Genomic DNA, 27,562 nt, shown 5'->3' on the forward strand with positions numbered 1-27,562 from the left:
TCTCAACCACTGCACCACCAGGGAAACCCCCTGCCCTCATCCTTTTAAAGGGAGATAATATATATGCAGTGGTTACAGTGTTGTCTCTAGAACTGGAAACGCCTGGGATTTCCTTCTGTCTCTGCATCACTGATTGTAAGCAGTCAGCCTCCCTAAGCCTCAGTTTCCCCTGTGAAGTACCTCACAGGATTGTCGTGCGGTGAAGCAGAGCGCTTGCTGGGTACAAAGTACTCAGAAAGCAATGTCTTAGTGTCTCTCAGTTCCTCCTCTAAGTTTTAACCAAGGATATGTTTCTTGAATGTACTTTTGACCATCTGAGTCTCACATGAAGAGCTCCGACTTCCCTCTCCTATAGAAACTCTTTAGGACCAGTGCTTAGGATGCAGCCACAGGCTCCTGTTCAGCCCTCAGCTGCTGGCTGCAGCTCACGCCCGGCTCCCCTGAAGTTGCATCCTGTTTGTCAGGTGAACAATACTGTTTACCTGCGGTGTTCGACTTGCTGATCCCTCTGCCCTTTTGAAACCCGATTCAAACATCACCTCTGATAGGCACCAATAATTGTCTGTTGCTTTAAGGTGCTAAAAAAATGATATGTGTTTAAAGGACAAATAAACTACTTTTTTTTTTGGTTTGGCCACGCCGTGCGGCATGTGGGATCTTAGTTCCCAGACCAGGGATCGAACCCTTGCCCCCTGCATTGGGAGCGCAGAGTATTAACTACTGGACCGCCAGGGAAGTCCCTCAATAGCTTTATAGTCTTATAACCTTCCAGAAAGAAGGCTAAAGGTTGACTAAAAGAGAGGTGGTGAAAACACTTGTATGTATTTTTTTAACCTCATTCTTTTACTAGGCTTAAGTTAAGATGTATCTATTTTGCAAATTGTTTTACAGAAATATACCTGTTACCTGGGAAAACACTATATGCTTTTTAAATATTTTTTATTAAAAAACTTGAACTTTGAATTCTTTTTCTTTTAGCTTGAGATGTGGTAATGTCAGCCAGACTTCTCAGATCCTTGGCCAGATCTCACTATATTTTATCAGAAGCGTGTCAGTGCCAAAGACTTGTTCATCGAACATTAAACCCACTTAAGGAATTTGAGACCACAACATGCAACACCCTGACAAGAAGTCAGAAGGTGAATTTGTTCTTTCCTGATACAGCAGCTGTTGGTTTGAATAAGTCCCAGGTCCTGGAAATGAACCGGAAAATATCAAATACAAATGTACTCTCTCCATTAAACACCACACGTTACCAAGATGAAAAAGAGCACCTTCCAACCAGGAACTCCCTTGGTACTCATAGGAAAGTGATTCACAAACCAAATCTGTTAGGTTTTAAGTGGTTTATAAAAATACTGAAGAGACATTCCTCATCTGTGTCAACGGAAACACTTGTTTCTAAACAAGACTTTCCACAAATCAAGAGACCACTGAAAGCATCAAGGACCAGGCAGCCATCCAGGACCAACCTTCCAGTTCTGCCTGTGAACAAGGTAAAAACACTTGTGGTGGTGGCACCTCTGTTCCCTAATAATCACTCTGAACCCCTGTGGATCCCACCTCAGCGTTACTACCAACATAGGAGAGCCAGCCATCAGCTCAGCACTTCTTTCAGGATCTTTGAAGCCTAATAGTAAAACCTGTCATCTCCAAAGGGAATCAACATCTTAATTTTAGGAATTAGTGGTACATATAAAGGCAAAATAGAGGCAATTAAATATAAAAATATAGTTTATGAAAGGATTAGTGGCCTAAGGAAATTTTGAAAAAGACTAGTAGTAAGTCCATTCTAGGAACAGTGCTATAAAAAGCCCCCATTTTAAAAAAAAAAAAATCAAACTGTAGAAATTCTGTATTAAATTTAAAAAAAATTTGTTTCATTAAGTATGCAGACAGGTATACATTCATTAGCCAATGGTGACTGCATGGGAGGGGGTGGTGAAAGGACATGGCAAGGTGGAATCCAAAAAGCAGAGTGAAGGTTTTTGCTTTTTTTTATCATTTGAAGGTTGAAGTGGTTGTTTTCATTCACTGTTAAGAGGTTTATGGGAATTTCTCAACTACAGTTCGCATTTGCCCACTAAATGATAAATATTTAAGGTCAGGATCAAGCCCTTTGGTAACCTGTGTATCTCGCATGTTACTTGAAACTGTGCCTTATACTTAATAAATGTTTATTAAACAGGAAAGGATAGAAGAGAAGCAAAGGGACCTTTGATGTCTGTAACCATCAACATTAAAAGTAGGAATGTCGAATATTTAACACTTGATGAAGCCTTCTGAATCTATCAGAAAACAGGTTATACTGTCTATCTTACAATCTCGATTCTGAGAAGTAGACCTTGAGAGCGTTTAACTTGTTCTGTTTTTGTTTTTGTTTACTACGTGGTTGACTTCCTTTAAAAAGCTGTACAGGCCTTCACGTCTTGTCCTCAGGTTGTGAAGCTAGGAGTTGGTTAATGACTTGTTTTGGATTCTAGCTTTGTTTACATTCTTGTTTGGTTTCCTTGAACCCACGATATGAAGGATGGGAGTTTTGGATGCATTCTGCTCTCACCCCTTTCTAGCTCTTGAGTGTTTACTTATGTTGTTTAGTGTTGTGATCATCTGGGAAATTTAGTATTTAAGTGACTGAGATGAAATTAAGTGTAAAAACCTGAATTCACAGCAGATCCAAAAAAGAGGAGGACCAAGTCCCTTTTTTCTTCCGTTACATCTAGCAGCGCAGAGCAGAAGCAAGTTTCTTATGAAAGGCTGGTGAGGTCAGAAATGGCACTTGTTTTTGTAGTTGTAGGTTGTAAACTGTCGAAGAGGCATTATTGCTTTGGGCTGTCTGTAGACTTGAAAGCAGTGTTCCTGGATTCCGTTTTTTATTTTTCTTCAGGACTTTTTTCCTTTCTGCTTCCAGGAAAGGATTTGAAGTAGATTGTCAAAATTTAATAAGTTTCAAATGAGATAATAAAAGCATTACATTTAAAATAGAACAAGCAGTTGATATGAACAGCGAAGTAAATATTATCAGATATCTGATACGAGTAATCTAGTTGAATATTTAGTTCCGCAAAGCCCAATGATTAAAGAAAGGCAGGAATACTCCTGGGTTGTACACTTCTTGTTGTCTAACAAGAAGAAAAGAAAAACATAAGAATGTCTTATAAGAAATAACTTTTTCTATCACCAAACTTAAGGAGTCATTTATTTCCTGGGTCCTGACATAGGACATGTTATGTAACGTAATAGCTGTGACTTCAGTTGGAATTCCACGAAAACAGAAACAGTATGTTGTTTCTCTGGAAGTACAGGAAAATAATAGACAATCTTTTCTATTTCTGAAGGCATTTTGAAAGTGACCTGCGGGAGTATGATTTTTGGAACATTATTTTCTAATGATCTTACAGGAGAACACAGTCTTGAGGTATAACGAGGTAATATATGCCCAGGGCTGAAGACTGGCTTTTATCTGTCCCGAATAGAGGGCCCCTGCATTTCCACGTGGGCATCATGGGGCTGGCGAGTCCCCTTTGGTGGTAAAGCCCTTTCCTCCCCTCTGGACTGAGTCAGGAAAGGACTCTACTTTGTACCAGAAAGAGGTACCCTTTGTCTCATTCCCCACGTGTGTGCCTGAGCTCACCCTCTTACCTCTGCCACATGGCATGCGCTTGGAATTGACGGGGTGAGGCCACTCACCCTCTATATTAGAATCAAGTCTTCACCTGATTGCATTTGTAGAGATCATAACCTGCTGAGATATTCAGCCCACATACCGTTGGCTCATCACTTATCATGGCAGGGCCAGTGCTGCTTGTTGGTCTGTCCTGTCTTTGAGGAGGACGATGCCCGAGGGTAAGGACCAACCTCTGAGCAGCACGGAGGCTGGCAGAGAAGGCAGGGTGCTGGGACGCCCAGCAGTAGTTTGCAGGCTCACACCACAGTGTGTAGTAAAATTAACCAGTGGGTTGTTAATAGGTTTGGGGTTTTTTTGGTGTGTTTGATGAAACAGAATAGAAAGTATCGATGCATTACTCATGATAAAGGTAAATATTGTTCTCTGAAGCTTTTGTGTCCATTATTGGTGTGGGTGTCTGTGTGTGTGTAGGTACCGTGTATGTGAAAGGGTTTCTCACCATGGGTTGTAGTCAGAAAGGTTAAAAGCTAAAGCTTTATACTAGTAATGTAAAATGCATCTGTGTTTTCTAACTTTTGCCTATAATCTGTACATAACAGGAAAAACATGCATTTTTTCCCCTTAGTAATATAGGAGCAACATTACTGTAATGCAGTAATTTCTTGTTTTAGTAAAAGAACACGAATAAAAATAAACTTTCTTTTTCAGGAAAAGTATTCTGTCAGAGTATGTGATGCTCTAAAACAAGAATCATATATAAATTTCTAGCCCCATCTGCTGGAATACGTTTTCTGTGGCCAGAAAAATGAAACATACTGAAACATGGTGGTTTTCTTGGCTTTGGTTTTGTTTTGTTTGGGTTTGGGTGGTTTTCTTTTAACATTTTAAAATAGAAAGGCCTAAATTTAAGTCTTAAATCCAATAACTATTTTAGGCTGGTTTGGCACATTTATTTAAGAACAAGTTGTTGATCCCCATGCTAGAACCTGAAATTTGGTATATACTTATATTTAATGCTCAAAAAATAATGGTTCATTATAGAAATCCAGAAAAAGACATGTCTGAAGATGAAAGCTTCTTGCAGAATAACAACATCTTTAAATAATAGGGGGAAAACATGCAAAGATGACACACACTCTTTCCCTTTACCAAGTGGATTTAAATACAATCTTGAAATTGAAAAACAAAGGAAATAAAACCCAAAAAAGATATTTCTAACAAGTCAAATTGGAAAACCTTGTGAATCATCTATTCACAGAAGATTCATAACTTAAACAGAGACTCACATCCCAGATGTTTAAGGAGGATACAGAAAGTAGTGTGGCGAGCCATGTAAGTTATGTAACGTAGGCTAAACCAAATAAGCTGTGAGACATTGGCTAGGACTCTGAGCCAAACTAAACAGGAGATGGTGTGAGAAGGAAAGGCGACCATCTTCAGAAAATGCAAAGATCCTTGGAATGACTAAGTTAAAAACAAATTGTGTTTAAAAATTCATAACCTGACTCTTTGGAGCTCAGCATATATTTTCTCATGGAAGTAGTGGTTGAATGCTTTGACTTGTCCCACTTTTTTTTAAATTTATTTTATCTATTTATTTTTAGCTATGTTGGGTCTTCGCTGCTGTGCGCGGGCTTTCTCTAGTTGTGGCAAGCAGGGGCTGCTCTTTGTTGCGGTGCGCGGGCTTCTCATTGCGGTGGCTTCTCTTGTTGCGGAGCACGGGCTCTAGGCACACGGGCTTCAGTAGCTGTGGCAGGTGGGCTCAGTAGTTGTGGCGCACGGGCTTAGTTGCTCCGCGGCATGTGGGATCTTCCCGGACGAGGGCTCGAACCCATGTCCCCTGCATTGGCAGGCGGATTCTTAACCGCTGCGCCACCAGGGAAGCCCGACTTGTTCCATTTTTGAGAAGGTAAAATAGTATACGTTTTTTTAGCACAGATGGGCCTGGTCAGTAAGAAAGATGATGGTGAAGCAGGCACGAGCCAGGGAGTGGGAGGGACTGCATCGGCTGGAGAATCACGCCCCCCCTCCCCGCCCCCCACCGACCCTGGTCAATTACTGCTAGATCTTCCACTGGAGCGAAAGATGGTGGAAATCTGGATTGTGCGTCAAATGGCCGTTTATTGTTGATAGTTTGTTCAAATCTTGAAAACACTATGTGGGTCAGCTCTTGAGTTGGATAGTTGTCTGGGCTGCCAGTTTACGGCAATGATTGTAGAAACAGTCGGCAATGCTGTTTCTAGTACAGTTCTGGGAAAACCCTCCGCTGGACTAGCTGTCAACCTTCTCCTTATCTCCTGTCTTCTCCTTCGTGCCGCCTTCTCTTCCCACTCCAGCCTAAACTAAGCATGTCAGCTCTAGCAGCCCCAGAGTCACTCTGACATGCAACCTAGTGCACTGGGATTTTGCTTAGCAAACTTGAGTAAGTTTGTCAGCTCTTGCAGGGTAGAGCCTGCCTGCTATGGCCTTACCTGATGCTTCTTTCCAGGATTCCTTTCTTTCAGCCAGCTTAATCTCACATCCTGCCAGCTCTTTTTAACTCCACGGAGCCTTAAAAGAACAACTAGTGCTGGCACTTCTAAACCTTAAGCACATAACTGATTCCTGTACTCCAGTAACCAGCTTTACTTTGACTGTGTGGATCCGTATGTTTTTGTAAATTAACGTGTTCTTACCTTCATAATGAATACGGGGATCAGCATATCAGATATCTGCAACGGGAGGATCCTGCATCCGTTTAGCTCACATTCAGTGACAATTTCAGCTTGCTTGTCTGACTTTTAATTTTTCCTCTAATTGAATTAAAATCAATTAGACAATTGGATGTTTTGCTTATGAGTGGATATTTTACGGATTTTAGGTTTTTCAGGTCCTCCATTTATTCCTCTGCTACTTTTTAAACCACACATTAGAACTGTAACAGATGGAAGAAAAAGCAAAGCAGAGTTAGGTCATCTCTTGAGAAAGAGCCAGGAGTTAGGTAACAAAAGTGGGAGGAAGGAAGAAATTTATGTACTACTTTTCTTGAATTTCATACTAGGAATGTAGCAGAAAGGGAAAGAATTTAGGAGCCAAGATGAGTAAATCCTAGGAATAAATTTTGATTTAGTGACTCATATACCTCTTTTGATACATATGGGCCAAAGCACCATATGTATCAAAGACAGTAGAACCACTAATGTTCTGATTAATAGACACTAAAATATAAAATTACGAACAAATGAAAATTCAGATGTAAATCTGATAAACTTTTGATAAACTTTTTAGCCTCCCATAAATTTTGATGGTTTAAACATACCTGCATGTGCCGTAATAATAAGTATTATCTAAAAAATGTTGAACATTTGTGCTAATCATGGTTCTGAGCAGTTGACATTCATCAGCTTGTTTAAACTTCACAACAACCCTATCAAGTAGGCATTATTGTTATTCTGATTTTTTTTTTAATGAATCTAATTCTGTGCCTGAACTCTTAACACCTCTGCTGATAGCTTTTGAACTTTATTGACCGTATTCCATAGTGAGAAATTTATTTTACATTACAGTGTATATGTAGTGACCCGGTATACCTATATAGACATATATGTGACAGAAAATGTCATAAAATAAAATTTACCCTTACTATGAATTATGTACTCTAATATTTTCTGTTTTATTCTGTTTATTTATTTATTTTTTGCGGTACGCAGGCCTCTGACTGCTGTGGCCTTTCCCGTTGCAGAGCACAGGCTCTGGACGCACAGGCCCAGCGGCCATGGCTCACGGGCCCAGCCACTCCACGCACGTGGGATCCTCCCAGACCAGGGCACGAACCCGCACCCCCTGCATCGGCAGGCAGACTCTCAACCACTGTGCCACCAGGAAAGCCCCTAGTTTATTTTTTTTTTAAACTGGTTTGGGCCGACTAAATTGATATCAGGACTCGCTAACGGCTTGTGACCTACAGTTTGACAAAAACACTGTGTGCTGTACCATATGCTTACTGTATGTATACTGTATAGCTACACACAATATAAATGTATGCATGTACACACAGGTAAGACTCCTAGTGCAGAAATCCAAAGCACTCACCGAACCTGGACACATTCTCAGATTCACAGAACCTTTAACCAGAGTACAATTAACTAGAGTAAAAATTTCTGTAATTCCTTAGTAGATTCAAAGTAGTCTCTGCCTGTACAAGGCTAGTGGCAAATTATCAAATGACCTCAAATAATACTGCTGCTGTGAAAAAGAGCCATGGAAACTCAAGGTTGGACAGACTTTAGCTATCATCTCATCCAGGCACCTTGTATGGTGCCTAAATCCTCTCTATTTTTTGATCAGTCTGTGCTTGAAGCACAACCAGCAGGTGTGGCTCCCCGTTCTGATAGCCCATTCCGTCTCTTTGGCTATTAAGAGAAAGTTCTTCCATAGATTGAGCTGAAATCTACCTCCTTGTAACTTCTTTCTCTGCATCCTTCTCACATCCTTTGTCTGAACCGTTGAAATGTTTGGAGAAAACTCTCGAGTGCCAGCTTTGCAGCACGCCATCCTCCCTGTAAAGAGACAACCATCACAGGCACCTCTTGGTAACCCATCTCATTCTCCTCTCTCTGGCACAGGACCTGATGCGCTGTACTGCGTTTGCAACCGCAGATGAATACCATCTTGGAAGTCTCTCTCAAGATCTGGCCTCCCATGGATATGTTGAAGTAACAAGCTTGCCTAGAGGTACATCTTCTTGAACCTGGGGCCAAGTATGTTAAAATGTATTGGAAAATAATTTTCCTATGATAACTGTCTTAAATATGCATTTGTTTAGTTTTCATTTTCTCTTTTATAAATTTATTTATTTTTACTTTTGGCTGTGTTGGGTCTTCGTTGCTGCACACGGGCTTTCTCTAGTTGCGGTGAGCAGGGGCTACTCTTCTTTGAGGTGCACGGGCTTCTCATTGTGGTGGCTTCTCTTGTTGCGGAGCACGGGCTCTAGGCACGCGGGCTTCAGTAGTTGTGGCACGTGGGCTCAGTAGTTGTGGCTCACAGGCTCTAGAGCACAGGCTCAGTAGCTGTGATGCATGGGCTTAGTTGCTCCGCAGCATGTGGGATCTTCCCAGACCAGGGCTCAAACCCGTGTCGCTGCATTGGCAGGTGGGTTCTTAAACACTGAGCTACCAGGGAAGCCTCTCATTTTCTATATGAAGGATTATATCATAAAAGTGACGTTGAATCTCTTTATACAAATGACATACAAAGATAGAAAATTTAAAACATATTCACAGAGAACTTTGTTCAAAGATTAAAATCAATATTCAGCTGTATTTATAGGATCACTCTTACTTGGGATGATCAAAGGCCATGACACTTCATTTCTGTCACGTTAAAAAGTTATTTTAGTATTACAGAAGAACCATATAATTGATAGAAATGTTGGGGAGAGCCTTTAAAGAAAAATTTACCAGTACAGTCCAACACTTTAAAACTAACAGAATTAGTTAAAAGATAAGCTCAATGAATATTTTAAAAGAGAATTAAACTGAGAAGATTTTAGGATAGTGTGAGGAAGGCTTCTTGAGAAATCACCTGCTTTATGTTTAAAAAATGACTTGGAACACTTTGATGGAAGATTCATGAATTTACCTCAAAGTAGCAAAAAACAGTAGGTTGAAAACCTCTCTGCTACAGAGAAAATTCTTAAAAGAGTCACTGACCCTGTAAGAAACAATCGAAATGTCATTGTGCTTTCTCAGCCTTGATGATCTGAACTATTTTGTAGTACTATTTGTTGGCAAAAAACGAACATAATTGACTTAGAAAAACAGAGCTATGTCCAGGGCCTCTAAGAAGGAAAATTGCCCTGTGGTATTCTTGGCTGATTCCAGAGGCTGTCGGCAGGGTGTCCCTGTGCATCACACACTTGGGGGCTTCTCGTACTATTCTCACTGGCCTGGATCTTTCCCACTTCACTTGTGGTGTTCTTGGCTATATGGGTGAGCCTTGCCCTCTATAGATGTAGAACTCAAGGAAGTGTGATTTCACCAAAGAAAAGGAGTTTAGGAGTTGGTCTTTTTCTGAATCCCCCATTCCCCAACCTCTATTAGGAGCTCTGAAGCTTTGAGGATCCTAATTTTATGTTAAGAAATTATGTTGGTGGGAAAGAAAGATTCTTTTTGTGGCTGCACTTCTATTCAACAATTCTCTCCCCTAAAAGGACAGATTGTGGTAAAGAAATGAAAATAATTGGAAGTGAAACATCAAAAGATAGAATTAGAAAATGTTGAATTTCCAAATGATTCCGAGGTGCGGCTTTTCCAGTGTCTTTTTCTCCTGAGATCGTCCCTCCCACCTCCTGCTTTGCAGTAGCGGTTTAATGAACAGTCTGTGAAACAAATCGTAAATACAAACACATGCATCGAAAACTATGCTCTGAGGATATAGCAACTTCTAATTTGTGGGAAAAGGATTAAATATTTCTGTTTTCTGAAAAGGGTTATTTTGTATTTTGTTTTCTATTAAAATGTATCTAGTTTCAAAAAAGAAATTATGTAACATTTTACATACTAATATTAGTATATTTATTAATTGACTAACATGTTATTTATAGTTTACATTATAGAATATTTATATACTTATAATAAATACTACTAAACTAATATACAAAGTAACTACTTACTGGTGAATATTTGTATATGTATGTATTTAATATTTAAAATGTTAAAATATTTAAATAGTTACAGGTGACTATCATGGTAGTTCTCATGATTAACTTTGAAATCAGATAGGTTTTGAAATGGACTGTATCTTTGTTTCTGTATGTTTTCTATTTTCCACACTTTATACAATATAATTTAAAATTCAGTGGAAAGAGTAGTTTGAGAATATTAAAATTATATTATTAATAAAATGATATTTAAAGGAAGAGAATATATTAATGGCTCTTCAAATTTTATTTTAAATTACTTTTACAGAAAGAAGTGTAATTCTTTTTTCTTTTTTTAATTGAACTATAGTTGATTTACAGTGTGTTAATTTCTGCTGTACAACAAAGTGATTCAGTTATACATATACATTCCTTTATATAGATACATTCTTTTTTATATTCTTTTCCATATGGTTTATCACAGGATATTGGATATAGTTCCCTGTGCTATACAGTAGGACCTTGTTGTTTATATGTTCTCTATACAATAGTTTGCATCTGCTAACCCCAAACTCCCAATGCATCCCTCCCCCACCCCCCAAATTCTTGAACCTTAGTTGTACTGATACTAAGACTTTAATAATTATCAACTGGACTAGCGATTACTGAATCAAAATGGGCGTGAATGAGTTTTAAATAGCACTAATAATAGTGTCACAGGTTGTTGAATATTTTGTTCAAGTAATTTCTTATGGTCTTTTCATTTTCATATATTAAATACTTTTAGAAACCTTAGTAGAAAAATGGACAGTATGTTGTAGAGCACTTCATGGTATATGAAGCAATGATCACAAATACTTTGTTAAAAGTTTATAGGTGACTTAAATCTTGTGTCACCTTGTGACATAGCTTTTTGCTCATTTATCACAGATGCAGCAAATATTTTGGTGATAGGTATGGAAAATTCTGCAAAAGAAGGTGATCCTGGAACAATATTCTTTTTCAGGTAAGACAAGAAAGCAACTCCATTGGAAGATGGGCTGTGGCCAGGTAGTGTGTTCCTTAAAGATGCAGGTGTACCTTCTCTCTTAACAGAAGATGTTTCAAAATTTATTTGTGATTTAAATTTATCCTTTGGTTCTTATTTGAATAGGAGAGTTTGTCACTTTTAGGCATCTGCTGGTAAATCCTCTTGTGAAATAAAGAGTTTTACCCCTAGGGAAAAGATTAGGGATTTTTTATTCATTTTGTTCTAAATTAACTTTAAGCATTATGTCATCTTTGTATCATATATGCAAGTTTTTCGCACCGCTCATAATTCATGACAGTAAAGGGTGCACTTAACACGTTATAAAAAGAGAGCATTGGGGGGCTTCCCTGGTGGCGCAGTGGTTGAGAGTCCGCCTGCTGATGCAGGGGATGCGGGTTCATGCCCCGGTGCGGGAAGATCCCACATGCCGCGGAGCAGCTGGGCCCGTGAGCCATGGCCGCTGGGCCTGCGCGTCCGGAGCCTGTGCTCCGCAATGGGAGAGGCCACAACAGTGAGAGGCCCGCGTACCGCAAAAAAAAAAAAAAAAAAAAGAGAGAGCATTGGACAACGCTGAGGTCAGGAACCACTGGTGGAAATAATGGTGCCCTGCAGAACGCAGGGATTTAAGGAACCGAGTGGACTCCCCCCAGCTTCCGGCCTTCCTGAGAGCAAGAGACTGAAGGAAGCTCAGGCTGAGGTCATTAACAGAGGCCCATTCGGGTAACTTGGTGTGTACTTGCCTTTATTGGTAAATGTGGGTTTTCATTTACTAAGAATATGTAAGCATCTTATTTCCCATTCATCTTCAGTGCCCCTCATCAGGTGCGTGCTACCTGCCCCGCTGTCTTTCTTCCTTTTCTGTCTTCGCCCTCTGAAGCTAAAGTTTTAGATCACCTTACCTCTCTGGAGACTTCAGACTGGGACCCTGATCCACATACATTTATTCCTTTTATTTAAAGGTTTTTTTTTTTTTTAAGGTTGTTTTAATACCAGATACTCCAGAGTAGCTGAGTGGAAGTGGTAATGATAATAGAAACCATTTAAGATAATCTCATTCTCACAACATTTGAGGAAGATCTTTTATTCCCAAGGGTCAGAGGGATTAAGTGAATTACCCAAAGGACTAATAAGTGGCAGAACAGAAATACATGGAACATCCATAAGAATCCAGACTTTGATGAAGTTTCTCTGGTCTTAGTTCTTACAGTTGATGATAACTGGAAGCTCTGTCTTTGTTCCTGTGGATGCCTTACTTTCCTTGGACATAATCAAGAGTTCAACATTTAGTGCCGGTAGAGAAACACCCCTTTTGACTTGAGTAAGGAATTTGGATTTCTGAGGTCCTCCAGATCAGCAGCATCCAGTAGAAATACAACGCAAGGCACAAATGCAAGCCGCGAATGTAATAATATATTTTCTTATAGCCGCACTTTTAATTTAAAAAAAGATGAATTTAATTTTGACCAACACTAATAATAACATCATATATTGCCTGAAATTAATTTTACTGGTATATTTTATTTAACCCAACATATCTAAACTATTATCATTTCAGTATGTAATCAGTCAACAATTAGTGAGATTTACATTCTCCTTTTCATACTAAGTCTCTGAAACCCGGCGTATATTTTCCAGTTATAGGAGCTCTCAGTTTGGACCAGGCCTGTTTCAGGTACCCGGCAGTCACATGTGGCTTGAGCGCCATACTGCAGAGTTCCTGGGATCTCTCATCTGCCTTGAGGTGCTTCTCTGAACCAGCGCTCTGGCTGTGGCCTTAAACACCTCCCAAATCCATATCCTGAGACCCCACGCTGGCTTTTTGCCACACTCACTGCTTGGTCTCCCTGCCTGTCTTCTCACTCCACCAGCAGTCTGTCTGTCTGTTTGTAGGCAGAGCAATTTTTCAGTGGGTAATTCTGATCACTATAGTATCCTTAAAATTCTATGGAATATGACCAAATACCTTATCACAGCACGAAGTTCTTTCAGGGGTTGGCTCTTCCCCACCTCTGACCTGAGTGCCCTCCACTTGCCCTCATCTGCAGCCATTCAAACTACTGGCTCTTTATTCTGAGACGTTGCCTGCCCCCCTCGCACCTTTTCCTGGAGCCTGGGCTATTTCCCCAGGGGTATTTCCTCATTTTCTCATTTGGCTCTGCTAGTCCTTTAGGAACTGTGTCCCTCCGGTGTACCTCCACCTAGATTCTGCGTAACTCTGTTAGAGTGTGGATCACACTACTGTAATTGGTGGTCCATGGATCAGTGTTCTCTGGATTAGGACTTCCTTGAGCAGAGGATCTAGACCATACCCATCTTTGCATCCCAGATGCTAAGCACAGACCCACACACATACTAAGCACATTGCTCAAGATGGTTTGAAGAATGGTAATGGGAACACCATATTTTTACCAGTTATTGATGGATGGATGGATGGATGGATAGATGGATGGCGTTGGGTCTTCGTTGCTGCGTGCGGGCTTTCTGTAGTTGCGGTGAGCCGGGGCTACTCTTGGTTGTGGTGTGTAGGCTTCTCACTGCAGTGGCTTCTCTTGTTGCGGAGCATGGGCTCTAGGCATGCAGGCTTCAGTAGTTGTGGCACGTGGGCTCAGTAGTTGTGGCTCGTGGGCTCTAGAGCGCAGGCTCAAAAGTTGTGGCACATGGGCTTAGTTGCTCCGCGGCATGTGGGATCTTCCCGGACTAGGACTCGAACCCGTGTCCCTTGCATTGGCAGGCAGATTCTTAACCACTGCGCCACCGGGGAAGCCCCTACCTTTCTTTCATTTCTACCCTTCCTTCCTCTGGTGCAATGACCCAGAGCTGTAACTCCTTTTTCTTTTTTTTTTTTTTTCAATTTACTACCTATAACAGCTCAACACATCAGACTTCAGAAATCAAAACAAGTTCCCTAACAGTTTTTAGACTTAAATTTTGTCAAAGGCAGACTTGGATTGTGAGGGCTTCCTGTGGCTTTGTTGCAGGTCTACTCTGAGCACTGTAGGGATGGCTGGCATGATTTCATAGGTGCCTTTACCATCTGAGGCTTTAATTTATCTCAGTCTCTTTATTCCACAGATATTAAAAGCATGACCCTTTATTCTTTTCTGATAGCAGAATCTGCCTAATGAGAGCTAATGAGACAGGTCTCAAAAATTTCCTTATTCTGATGTCTGTACACCAGAATTGAATCAGGGTACTTCTGTGGTGCGCAGTGGTTGGGAGTCCGCCTGCCAATGCAGGGGACACGGGTTCAAGCCCTGGCCTGGGAAGATCCCACATGCCGCAGAGCAGCTAAGCCCGTGTGCCACAACTACTGAGCCTGCGCTCTAGAGCCCGTGCTCCACAACAAGAGAAGCCACCGCAATGAGAAGCCCGCACACCGCAACGATGAGTAGCCCCCGCTCACTGCAACTAGAGAAAGCCCGCATGCAGCAACGAAGTCCCAGTGCAGCCAAAAAGAAATTAATTAATTTAAAAAAACAAAAAAGAATTGCATCAGGTATGAAAGAGTCTAGATACCTGAAGTTACATGGTTTTACAATAATAGTTGTTTATTCTGCAAACCACAGGAGAAATCCATGAATTTTTGAGGGATCAGGTTTTTTATCAGAAATTCAAAAAATAGCTTTTGTTTATCATATCCATCCAGGGACCATCATGTCAAATCAATAATAAATCATATTTTTTAAAATTGGCCTTCTAGATGCATTCTAGAAGCTACCTAAGCATGGCTTTATGTGTGGCCCTAAAGAATGTATTCCACCTTTAACTTAGTTTATTCTTTTAAATCAGGGAAGGAGCTGCTGTCTTCTGGAATGTGACAGACAAAACTGTAAGTATAAATAAAGTGTGAAAGTATTAAAATTTAGTTTTCTGAGAATAAATTGTTAATTGGCACTTAATAATCTGAGCAATTGGAAGATAAATTAACAGATAACCCTCAGTTTATTTGCTCTGCATTATGTGATGTTGATTCTAGCACTGTCATCTTCCAAAATTTTCTTTTTGACTTAGAAGTTTCCTACATTTTCCATTCTCTGAGCACACAATAATTTGTGGAAAATCAGAACAATCCTAGCTACACTGCAGACAGAAGGAAGTATACTTCTCATGTGATAACCTACAAAATGAGTAATGTACACACAGTTCACTGGAAGCTGGCTGCACTGAGTCTTATTTTAGATCAAGTTTTCTAGAACTTTTTAGCTCACTGGAAATAATTTCTTCAATATCCCAATCATGATTTGTTTAATACAACCTTTTCAGAGGCAGTTTGGTAATATATATCAAAGCTTTATATTTAACTCAGCAATTTTACATCTAGAAAGTTATCCAAAGGAAATAATCACAGTTATATATGATGAATGATGTATAGAAATGTTCATCAATACATTATTTACAATAGCAAAAATGAGAAATAACCAAAACACATAATAGGAAGTTTGTTAAATACATCCATAGCATGTATTTAAGATGTACGTATTACAGCTCTTAAAAGTCACGTGGGAAGAAACCAATTCCTGAGGAATTGCCTGTGTATATGATACAGTTAAATTAAAAGAGCAGGTTACAAAATATAACCAATATAATACCAGAGCTGGTAAAAAAATATGCCTCATACAAACCCAGTTTTACTGAAAGGAGATACACACATAGGGGGCAGGGGGAGGGAGACTGGGGAGTGGTTTCCTGGAGAAAAGGAAATATAAATGAGCAATAAATGTAAGAAAAATGTACAAATTGGCTATTTGAATTTGCAAAGATGTAAAAGGCTGACAATACCCAGTGTTTTTTAAGAATGCTCTCATTAAAAAAATAAATAAAAGAATGCTCTCATAGGCACAGATGTAGAGAACAAACATATGGACACCAAGGGGGGGAAGGGGGGGCAGTGGGATGAACTGGGAGATTGGGATTGACATATATACACTGATATGTATAAAATAGATAACTAATAAGAACCTGCTATATAAAAAAATGAATAATGTTCAAAAAAAAAGAATGCTCTCGTAAATCTTTGGATTCTAAAGCTGGAAAAACTGTTTTGGAGAGCATTTTAGAAACATTTATCAAAATTATAAGTGTGCATGTCTTTTGTTCCAACAAATCCTAAAGAAATATTCCCACAAGTCCTTGAAGATACACGCATAAGGCTGGCACATGCGACATCGGGATAGTAGAGAATGGGGGAAAAAACCCATGGATGGACATTTAAGACGGTTAAATCAGTTACGTTTCCTCCATGAAGGAGAATCGCATTGAAAATGTTCATATGTACAGTATCATCCCATTTATATAGAAAGCAAACTAAATGTACATACATATACAAATAGGGAAAAGTCTGGAAGGGTATGCACCAAGTTTAATGGTGGTTACATTAGAGGATTAGAAATTCAGGAGACTGACTATACTGCTGAACTGAACGAATAAGCATTTTCAGAACTCTAATGGAAAACTGATGAATTCATAAAAGTGCTAACAAAAGATCAAGATGAAAAAAAATTAATTACATGGGACTGAGTGAACTGATGAGGAGGATTATAATTTTTGTGACTTTCTGTTTGAATTTTAAAAATCCCACAAGGACTCAGAGGCAAAAAATACACAAATCAATTTTCACTGCAAAGTAAAGGAGCTGTTACAGTGGAGGATTCCTGGACTGAATGTCAATATTATGACACAGTGTGAGTGTGTTTCGTGTTTGGTAATTGCAATCATTGTTGCTTTTGTTGTGGTCATCCAGTTACAATGCTTGGTGTCAGTTTATCTCTTGTAAAAATAAAATACAGTGTGTGTGTGTGAAAAAAAAATTCAGGAGAACAGAGAGAGAATCAGTTTCTATACCTCTGTGTTTAAATTTTTACAAGTGTGTTACTTAAACTTTTTGTTTTGAAGATTTAAAGAATACAAACCATAATGTTATTAGGGGTTTTCTTTGGGTCGTGGGATAATGGGAGGTTTTGTTCTCCTCCTTAAGCTTGTCTGTGTTTTCCAAATGTAAAAGCAAGTGAATATATCGTTCCAATTAGTTTAGTATCACCATGAATTTGCTTTCTCCTTAAAACCTAAAGAACAGAAGAAATGGTATCAAATGTAATTTTAAAAATGTTATAAGCATTAACTCTATAACATTATCCTGTACTGAGGGAGTCGGGGTTATAATTTCAGGTTGATCTTGCTTTTCTTCTAGATGAAGCATGTGATGCAAGTTCTTGAAAAACACGAAATTCACCCCTATGAAATTGCATTGGTGCACTGGGAGAATGAAGAGCTTAACTACTCAAAAACAGAGTAAGCAACTTTTTATCAAGTTTATGAAAAGGGTGCTTGGAATAACTAGGTACAGCAGTAGAGAAGGTAAATTATTAATTTGGAGACTAATTTTAAGAAAAAAGTTATTGGTACAAATACAGAGCTGAAACAATAAATATTAGTGGATAGATATTTTTTTTATAGCTTCTCAGGCTACCCATAAATTAAAACAAGTAGATAGTATAACCCCAAAATAGTAAGTTTCCTAAGCGGCCAAAATCAGTAATACGGTGTGCCTTCGTTAGAATGAACCTGTTCAGTTATTCTAGTAAAGTCTTCTCTGAAGTAAATCCTTTTTGCTTTTTTCCCATTGACTTTGAGTGTAAAAAGTATAAAGTATAATGACAGGGTGCTCTAAGAGAACCACTTGTGGAAATGGGGGTACCACTGCTGTACCACTCTCAGGTCAAATGTATGGGTAGGCAACATACTGGCCAATTTCCATGTCACAGCAAGGGTACAAAAATGAGGAGGGATGTTAGGGCGGGGAGAGAAGGCAAAATGAAGGTCTTTTCTCTCAGGGAGGTACTGGTCTAGTGGAATGTGAGAAGGAAAAAAAGTCTTTGTATTGAGAAAGGAAGCGACACAAGCAGAGCTTTAGGGAAATTTGGAAGAGACACCAGCTATAGAAAGACTAATTGGGATGAGAGCCAAGTGATAATAGACAGCGATGAGCTTTCCTATATCGTCTTCTCGTCCACCAACCTTTGTCCATGTCTTCTGGTCTCACGTCTCTCGTGAAGGTTTAGCCTCTACTTTTCCTATTTGCTTGTGATACTTACACTCCCAGATTCCCTCCCTTCCCCCTCCTCCCCAGTCACTCCAGAGTTCTCTACATATACATCTTGGTTTGTCACAGCTGCCTCATCTCCCTCCCCATACTCACCATGTCCATGTGATTTCAGATTATACTGTGTATAGTTACATAGTTTTATATTCAGCATTTTTTCACTTAGCAAATTATTGTAGTCATTTTCCCTTTTCTACTAAATATCCTTTCAAAACATGCTTGTTCATTTTTGTTGTGTGAATTCCTATAAATGAACCGTTCTTCTGTTGAACTTTTAGTTTCTTTCCTGATTTCTTACTATTCGACACTTGACCATAGAAAGTTTTTTTAATGTATATCTCTATTCATTTGTCTTTTTTCTTTAATAAATGTATTTATTTATTCATTTATTTATTTACTTACTTATGGCTGCGTTGGGCCTTCGTTGCTGTGCGCAGGCTTTCTCTAGTTGCGGTGAGCGGGGGCTACTCTTTGTGGCAGTTCACGGGCTTCTCATTGCGGTGGCTTCTCTTGTTGCAGAGCACGGGATCTAGGTGCATGGGCTTCAGTAGTAGTGGCATGCAGGCTCAGTAGTTGTGGCACACGGGCTTAGTTGCTCCACGGCATGTGGGATCTTCCTGGAGCAGGGCTCGAATCCATGTCCCCTGCATTGGCAGGCGGATTCTTAACCACTGCGCCACCAGGGAAGTCCCCACAGAAAGTTTTTTGTACACAAATCTTTCCTTGCATCTTTGATTATTTCCTTAGGATAAATTCCTAGAAGTGGAATTACTTGGATCGTATGGTATAAGAACATTTGTAAGACTCTTGATACAGATTGCCAAAATGACCTCTAGAAAGATTATAAAGATTATTTTTCAGAAGAAAAAAGGTACTTTTTGCGATTTAGAAACTACTTTTTTTTTTTTTTTTCTTTTCTCAGGGGACAGTCAAAACTTCACAGAGGGGAAATCAGGTTAAATTCAGAGCTAGATTTAGATGACGTCATTCTAGAGAAATTTGCTTTCTCAAATGCTCTTTGCCTTTCAGGTAAGTTACTACTACTTATCAGAGATGGTATCCCATAGTTTTCGTTTCATCGAGGGAAGCTGAAATATTTAGTAAAGACTTTGACATGTTTTCGTAGAGCACTCAGCAAAGCCTTATAATTCCTTTTCCTTTCTTTTCCCTCCAAGAGAAAAATATATGTAGTATAGAGTATAATATATAGTATCTGTGCTATAGTTATTCATTCCTTATTGGTATTGATAAAGCTTACCTCTCCAAAAATATTCTTTTATGTTGTTGCTGTTATTATTATTATCACTACCTTTGTTTTCCCCTCTCCTTCTCTCTGAGATTCTTAGTCTTAGATTGTCTCTAATCCAGGCAGAGAAAGCACAGCCTTCTGTGATTGGGCACAGGCCTCTATGTAGAAAAATACACTCTGGTTTTTCACAGGAATGGGACAGAGAGTCACAGTGGCTCTCAGTTTCTTCGGCAAGATCCACGCACCTGAGTAGAACTGTAGAAGTTCTCTAAGAAATGTTCCTGCCCCCAGTCTGCACTAGGCTGCTGCTGTGGTGGACTACACATACCACCCAGGAGGCTTCGGGACTTCTGAGCTGTACCCACAGCCCAGAGGAGTGGAGGGAAGGTCAGGAAGGCCTGATTTCTGCCCCTCTACAGAGCCACCCTTCGTTCCTCTCAGCTTCTGAGATGCAGTAGGAGAAAATCAGGGATTCTACCCAGTGTAGTTTTGGTCTGCGAGCAGGGCTTGCAAATCCACTCAACTTTCTTCTGTCTCTTTCTACCTAGTGCCATCTTTTGTAATAATAAGTAACGACTCTTAAGTTTCAGTCTCAAATTTTTTGGACATCTGCTTCTTAAACTATTGTTGAAATGGCAGTGAAGGTACTGCGCAGTTTTACATTTTGTAGAAACATGAATATGATGATAAATGTTCTATTGTTAATTTTTTTTCCCCCAGTGAAACTGGCTATCTGGGAAGCATCACTGGATAAATTTGTTGAATCTATTCAGTCGATTCCAGAGGTAATTATACAAATTTTATGCTTGTTTTCAAGGATTGAGTTCTATTGGGGGAAAATACAAATTTCCCACTATAATGATGAATTTAGAAGTACAATAAAGTAATAATAAACATTAAGAAAGCTGCACTGAATTGAAGCAGGAAAAAAAAAAACCCGGTTACGTATAAAATGATAAAATAAGAAACCTTTTAAAACTTAAAATTCAAATTACTTTTCTCTAATGGTATAGTATTTTTAATGTAACTGAATTGAAGGGAAATGAAATGTTTCCTCTCTAAGGAAGGAAATTATGACCACTTTTCTCGATTAAAAAGTGTCTTGACAAATTACAAGGAAAATAGTGGCATGAAAAATGCAACTAAAATTATATCAAAACTTCAGAATACATTAAAAATCATGCTTACTGTAATTAACTTTGTTTTTACTGTGAAAGAATAATTATACTAGGGAAAAGAGCCCCTGGTTTTTCATTAAGAGATTAGGAATGTACATCATAGAAAATGCTAGTGAGAAGGGAGAGCTGTGTATGTATGTATCTATTTTCCCCCTCCCAAATAGGCTTTAAAAGCTGGGAAGAAAGTGAAACTATCTCATGAAGAAGTTATGCAGAAAATGGGTGAACTCTTTGCCTTAAGGTAAATTTTCTCTGTAAATGAAATATTTCATATATTTAACCATCTCCAGAAAATATCCCTGTAGCTCTACAGTAAAGAGCGAACATTTATATCTGTATGGGAATTGCAGCTGTTTTTATTTCATTCACTATAAGCATGGAGAACTCTTACCCGTTAGAAGCAGGTGGGCTGTATTAGGACTGTACTGGAAGAAACTGTGCGTGTGCAAGAGAGACCATAATTACTGACGTTAAACCTACGTCAGCGAGCGTAGTAGGTGTTATTCAAAGGTGGAAAGATGCATTCTAGAATTTGGACAAGGGTGATTCTCAGTAAAAGTATATCACTGCATCATAATGCTGAATAGACCTCATTGCTACGGAAAAGTGATGTACCATATTTCACTGACTCTGAGACACCATACGACGCCACAAGAAAGTGAAAATGCTGCCCACTAACATACGAGACAACGCTTTTTTATCACAGAATTTTAATTTTGCACTACGGAAATAGCTCTCAGTCTTATTTGGATGTAGATTGATCACATTTCCTCTTGGGCACACATAAAAAGGAAAGAATAAGAGAAATAAGTCATCTAAGGCAATGACAACTAAGTCTCAACTGCCACCTGTAAGACATCATCAATTTTAAAGATGCCTCCCACTTTCCGAGATGTTAAAATGGGAAGAAGAGTGTCTTAAAATTGATGAAACATAATAGTACATCGTTCAAAATTAAGTTAAAAGGCCTTAAGTTTATTTCATTCTTGTAGTTTTCCCAAGATTTATGGAACGAAACACCCTGAATCTTGGTGTTATTCTCACTAGGCAGGATTCTCAGTGTTTCGGCCCTTGTGTGTGGGGTGAGTTACTGGAGTTCCTTGTCAATAGTTTACCTAAGAGTTGCTTTTCCACATTCTCCTTAGTTACTTGCCCTGGAGAGAAGTGGTCCAGTGTTGCGTCATCTAGGCCCTTCTCAAAGCTCAGGGACCCTAACTCAGGGCACCAACAAAAATAAAAAACCCTGCATGAGAGCGTCCCACAGCACATCTACAGCCTTGAGCTCGCTAAGAAATGGGGGAGACAGACTCCTCTCCCCTCTTCTCTTGGTCATGCGAGCAGAACTTGATATAGCGAATTATTAATACTAGGACTCAGAAATTAGGACTTGATATACTTAGGTATGTGAATAGTTTCGTAGAGTCTTACTGTTGTTATCCTAAGTTTTCGTCTCTTTACAATAAGAGTGCTTATGTGTTATTCAAAGGAATGTGGCGAATCTATGACGAGAAATAGAAGTAGAAATGTGGCAGTCACAGCTTATACATGGTATGATCCTACTTGTAAGCAAACAACATATTCATCTCTATCTTGATACGTATACATACTACCAGACACGTAGGTGTATGTGCACGCACACACACACACGTGCACGTGTGTGCATGGAAGCAGATCTGGAAGGACACAGGAGAGTATTGGCAGGGCCGAAAGGATTTGACTTGTTAGGGTAACGGGCCTACCAGTGTTTTCTGAGTTCTTCTCTAGGGTTTTTTTTTTTATAGTGAACAGCTATTTATGTGTTACTTCTATAACATAAATTTTTGTTTAAAAGCAAACTCAGGCCTCATATGTAAAAAAGGTAGAAATAGAGAGTGTGTGTGTTTGTGTGTGTGTGTGAAACTAGCAGCGGCTACCCGCAGGGAGTGGGAGAAAGGGAAAAATGGGGATAAGAATAGGAGTAAGATTGGTCAATTTTTACCTTTTTCTGTCTTTTTTATTTTTGAGCCATCTGATTACCTATCCACACACACACACACACACAAATATACGTGCATGTATATTGTAACAAATTTTAATAAAGAAGCTTAGAAATTTTTTTTTTAATAAGTTTATTTATTTTGGCTGCGTTGGGTCTTCGTTGCTGTACACGGGCTTTCTCTAGTTGCAGCAAGCGGGCACTACTCTTCGTTGCGGTGCGCAGTCTTCTTATTGCGGTGGCTTCTGTTGTTGCGGAGGACAAGCTCTAGGCGTGCAGGCTCAGTAGTTGTGGCTCACAGGCTCAGTAGTTGTGGCGCACGGACTTAGTTGCTCCGCGGCCTGTAGGATCTTCCCAGACCAGGGCTCAAACTCGTGTCCTCTGCATTGGCAGGTGGATTCTTAACCACTGCACCACCAGGGAAGTCGCTAGAAATTTTTTTAATTGGGTTTTTTTCTCTCTACTTCATAAATGTTAATATAAAGATTGAATTAATTTGGTTGCACATTTTGAAAATTTTTTGTTTACATGTTTCTCAGAAATATTACAAGAATCAGCATTAAAAACTACTTGTGGGCTTCCCTGGTGGCGCAGTGGTTGAGAGTCCGCCTGCCGATGCAGGGGACACGGGTTCCCCGGTCCGGGAAGATCCCACATGCCGCAGAATGGCTGGGCCTGTGAGCCATGGCCGCTGAGCCTGCGCGTCCGGAACCTGTGCTCCGCAACGGGAGAGGCCACAACAGTGAAAGGCCCACGTACCCCAAAAAAAATAAAAAATAAAAATAAACTACTTTTATAAAGCACCATGTAAACAAGAAATAAACTTATTTACAAAACAGAAGTAGACTCACAGACATAGAAAACAAATTTGTGGTTACCAAAGGGGATGGGGGCAGATAAATTAGGAGTTTGGGATTAATATAGCCACACTGCTATATATAAAATAGGTAAACAGCAGGGACCTACTGTATAGCATAGGGAACCGTACTCAATATCTTGTAGTAACCTATAATGGAAAAGAATCTAAAAAAGAATATATATATGTGTAACTGAATCAGTTTGCCATACACTTGAAATTAACACAACATTGTAAATTAACCATACTTCAGTCAATCAATAAATCAATCAATAAATATCTTCTTCGAAAAAGAAATAAAATAGACCATGCTTTTTAATTTAAGATAAAAATTAAAGATTTTCCTTTTTTTAAGACACCATATAAACTTGAGTTCAGACTTCTTGATGACTCCTGATTTCTACTGGGACAGAGAAAATCTGGAAGAACTTTATGATAAAACTTGTCGGTTCCTCAGCATTACGCGTAGAGTTAAGGTATGTATTTTGCACTTCTACTGAAAGTGACACAGTGTCACCTATAAGTTGTATGACTGTGTGAAGAGAAGTTTTTAATTAAGTAAATGTGTTTAACTGCTTTTGGGGAAATGTCTTGTTTGACTTCTACTCAGATCTCTAGATCTCCCGTTCTAGTTTTCCTGTGTACAGACAGTTTTCAGCTTTCATGTCAAAGGATATTCTGATATTTGCTCTACAGACTAGATAAGGTTGGTGAGAGTTTGGAGGCCTGGTGGTCTGTTAGGAAGTTTCTCATCAAGTTTCAAGCAAGAGTTCATGGGGTCCAGAACTTTACTGGTGACAGTGAGAACAGAAATGAATTTTTAAAAGAATCCTTTAAGACAAATGAACTGGTTGGTACTGGGAGGCCAGGGAGAAGGAAGAATAAGGATGACTGACGTTTGTTGTGGGTGACAGGTAGAAAGATGGCAAAACGTAGAGAGGTTGGGGAGAGGGGAGGAGCCACATTTAGGATGTGTTGAGAGTAGAGTAGCAAGAAGACATCCAGTTAGAACTGTCTGAAAGCATTGAGAAGCGTGGAAGAAAAGTTGAGGAGGGAGGAAGCTGATGGAATGATGGAAGTGCGTGGAGGGCGTCATGGTGGAGGTAAACCACACAGGAAAGAGAGCAGAAGACAAGATGGACAGTAGTACCATGTGTGTGCATAGTTCTGTCACATTTAATCACGCGTGTAGATCCAGGTAACCACCAGATCGGGATACAGAACTGTTCTGTCACCACAGAGATCTCCCTTGTGCTTGTCCCTTTATAGTCACACCCTTCCCTCCCCGACCATCCCTAACCGCTGGTAATAAGTAATCTACTCTCCAGCTCTATAATTTGGTCATTTGGGGAATGTTATATAAATAGAATCATACAGGGTGTGACTTTAAAATGGGCTGTTTTCAATGAGTATAATACTCTTGAGATCCATCCAAGCCATTGCCTGTATCAATCCCTGCCTTCCTGTGAGTTACTTAGCCATTTGGGGGGATTCCATTTTGATTTATCTCTGTTTTTGAGTGTATCTCTTTGCATAGATACTTAGTGGTTGCTCTAAGTGTCACATTATACATACCTAGCTTATCACAATCCACTGGTTTCAGCATTTTGCCAGATTAAATCAAGCGTGGAAACCTTACTGCTCTTTACATCCCTTTACTCCCCACTTTGAGAACTTCATCAGTGTTACAGTATTTGCTGCAAACATCGAACATAATTTAGAAAACTCACGAGGAGACGGAAATCCTGTTGTATCTACCCCCATTTTTATTCTTTCTGTTCTTTTTTTTTTCAACGATGTTGCAAGATTTCTTCTTTTTTTGTTTCTTTTCTGTTTTAAGAACATTCTGTAGCCATTCTTTCAGGGTAAGTTTGCAAAAGCATAGTCTCTTAGTTTTTCTTCATCTGAAAACGTCTAGATTTCCCCTTTATTCCTGAAGGAGTTTTTCACTAGGTAGAGGATTCCAAGTTGATAGTTCATTTCTTTCAATACCTACAAATTACTGTGTCACTTTCTTCCGGCCTCCATGATTTCTGAGGAGACATCTACTATCTCTCTGTGACGTGAATGTCAGACCTTTAATTATACTCCAACAAGTCTTCGAGGCTCTCTTTATTTTTTTCCTAATCTTTTCAACAAATGGTGCTAGAACAATGGGATAGTCATAATGAACCCTATCCTTTACTTCACACCATTTCTAAATGAATCAGAGACCTTTTAAATATAAAAGCTAAAATTATAAAACCTCAGGAAGAAAATATAGGAAAAAGGCCTCATGACCTTGGGGAAGGCCAAGATTTGTTAGGGAAAAAAAAAAAAAAACATGCACCTTGGGGAACGAATTTGATAAGTTGAACTTCATCAAAACTAAGACCACTGCTCTTTGAAAGACACTCCTTAAGAATATGAAAAGGCAAATCACAGGCTGGGAGGAAATATTCTCAATATATAACCTGACAAAGGACTTGTCCATAATAATCAAAGAACTCTTTCTACTCAAGGGGCTTCCCTGGTGGCGCAGTGGTTAAGAATCTGCCTGCCAATGCAGGGGACATGGGTTCGAGCCCTGGTCCAGGAAGATCCCACACGCCGCGGAGCAGCTAAGCCTGTGCGCCACAACTACTGAGCCTGCTCTCTAGGCCTGCGTGCCACAACTACTGAAGCCCGCATGCCTAGAGCCCGTCCTGCACAAAAAGAGAAGCCACCGCAATGAGAAGCCCACGCACCACAAAGAAGAGTAGCCCCCGCTCGCCACAACTAGAGAAAGCCCGTGTGCAGCAACGAAGACCCAATGCAGCCGAAAATAAAATAAATAATTTTTTTAAAAAAAGATCTATGCATTAAAAAAAAGGAAAAACTCTTTCTACTCAAAAAGACAACCCAGTTTTTTAAATGGGCAAAAGATTTAAACTGACGTCTCACAGAATATGTGAACGGCCAAATAAACATGAGAAGATGTTCAACGTTATTGTTTACCAGGGAAGTGCAAATTAAACCTGCAATGCGCTGTTACTACACACTCACCAGAATGACTAAAATTAAAAGGACTGACAATACCAAGTGTTGGGAAGGATACAGAGCAGATGGAAGTATCATACATTACTTGGGAATGTATGATACTTTACTTGGGAATACTTTACATTACTTGGGAATGTGGGAATATACATCGTTACAGCCACTTTGCAAAAACAGCCCGGCAGCTCCTCAGAAATTTAATTGTTGTGTTACTATACGATCCAGCAATTCCACTCCTGAGTATTTACTCATGAGAAATGAAAACATATGTCCTTACACTGATTTGTACCTGAATGTTCTTAGCACCTTTAGTCATAATAGCCAAAAACTGGAAACAATCAAATGCCCATCTGTAGGTGAATGGATAAAGAAATTGTGGGATAGCCATACGGTGGAGTACCACTCGGCGGTAAAAGCGATGAATTACCCACCCATGCAACAACATGAATGAAATCAGGATCATTATGCTGAGTGAAGAAAATCTAGACACAGAAGAATACATGCTGTTATAGGAAATTCTAGAAAGGCTAATCTAATCTATAGTTACAGAAAGTAGATCAGTGGTTCCCTAGGGCTTGGAGGTGGGGTGGTGGGTAGGGCAGTAGATTCCAAAGGGGCACAAGAGATCGTGGGGTGATGGAAACGCTGTGGTGTTACTTACATAGTGTCTATCTATGAAAAGTCTTCAAATTGTATACTTAGAATGGAAACAAGTGCAGATTATTGTATGTAAATTATGCCTCAAGGAAAACTTGAACCTTTTGTGAGAATTCTCTAATGACATTAAACAAAAGCATCAACCTTGATGAGCAGCCGTATTTACTAGGGACGAATTTGAAAGTGCTCAAGAGTTATGGCTTTTGGATGTCTCCGCTTTTTCTCTTGGAATGAAGACGTTTAGTGGAACCACGAC

At 39.5% G+C, this 27,562-nt stretch overlaps 1 protein-coding gene across 1 annotated transcript in view; it reads left to right on the top strand.

Annotated features, from left to right (window-relative positions):
• The first annotated feature begins 984 nt into the window (after window positions 1–984).
• Window positions 985–27,562, top strand: part of RMND1 (required for meiotic nuclear division 1 homolog) — a 34,072-nt gene continuing 7,494 nt past the window's right edge. The window contains exons 1-9 of the mRNA XM_065888809.1: window positions 985–1,496; window positions 8,233–8,341; window positions 11,178–11,253; window positions 15,067–15,106; window positions 17,465–17,565; window positions 19,299–19,405; window positions 20,346–20,410; window positions 20,968–21,044; window positions 23,990–24,110. Coding sequence (XP_065744881.1) covers window positions 993–1,496; window positions 8,233–8,341; window positions 11,178–11,253; window positions 15,067–15,106; window positions 17,465–17,565; window positions 19,299–19,405; window positions 20,346–20,410; window positions 20,968–21,044; window positions 23,990–24,110 — 1,200 coding nt within the window. The 5' untranslated portion in view covers window positions 985–992. The remainder of the gene's footprint in view (window positions 1,497–8,232; window positions 8,342–11,177; window positions 11,254–15,066; window positions 15,107–17,464; window positions 17,566–19,298; window positions 19,406–20,345; window positions 20,411–20,967; window positions 21,045–23,989; window positions 24,111–27,562) is intronic.

Source organism: Phocoena phocoena, chromosome 12 (genome assembly GCF_963924675.1).
Source record: "Phocoena phocoena chromosome 12, mPhoPho1.1, whole genome shotgun sequence".
Classification (NCBI taxonomy): Eukaryota; Metazoa; Chordata; class Mammalia; order Artiodactyla; family Phocoenidae; genus Phocoena; species Phocoena phocoena.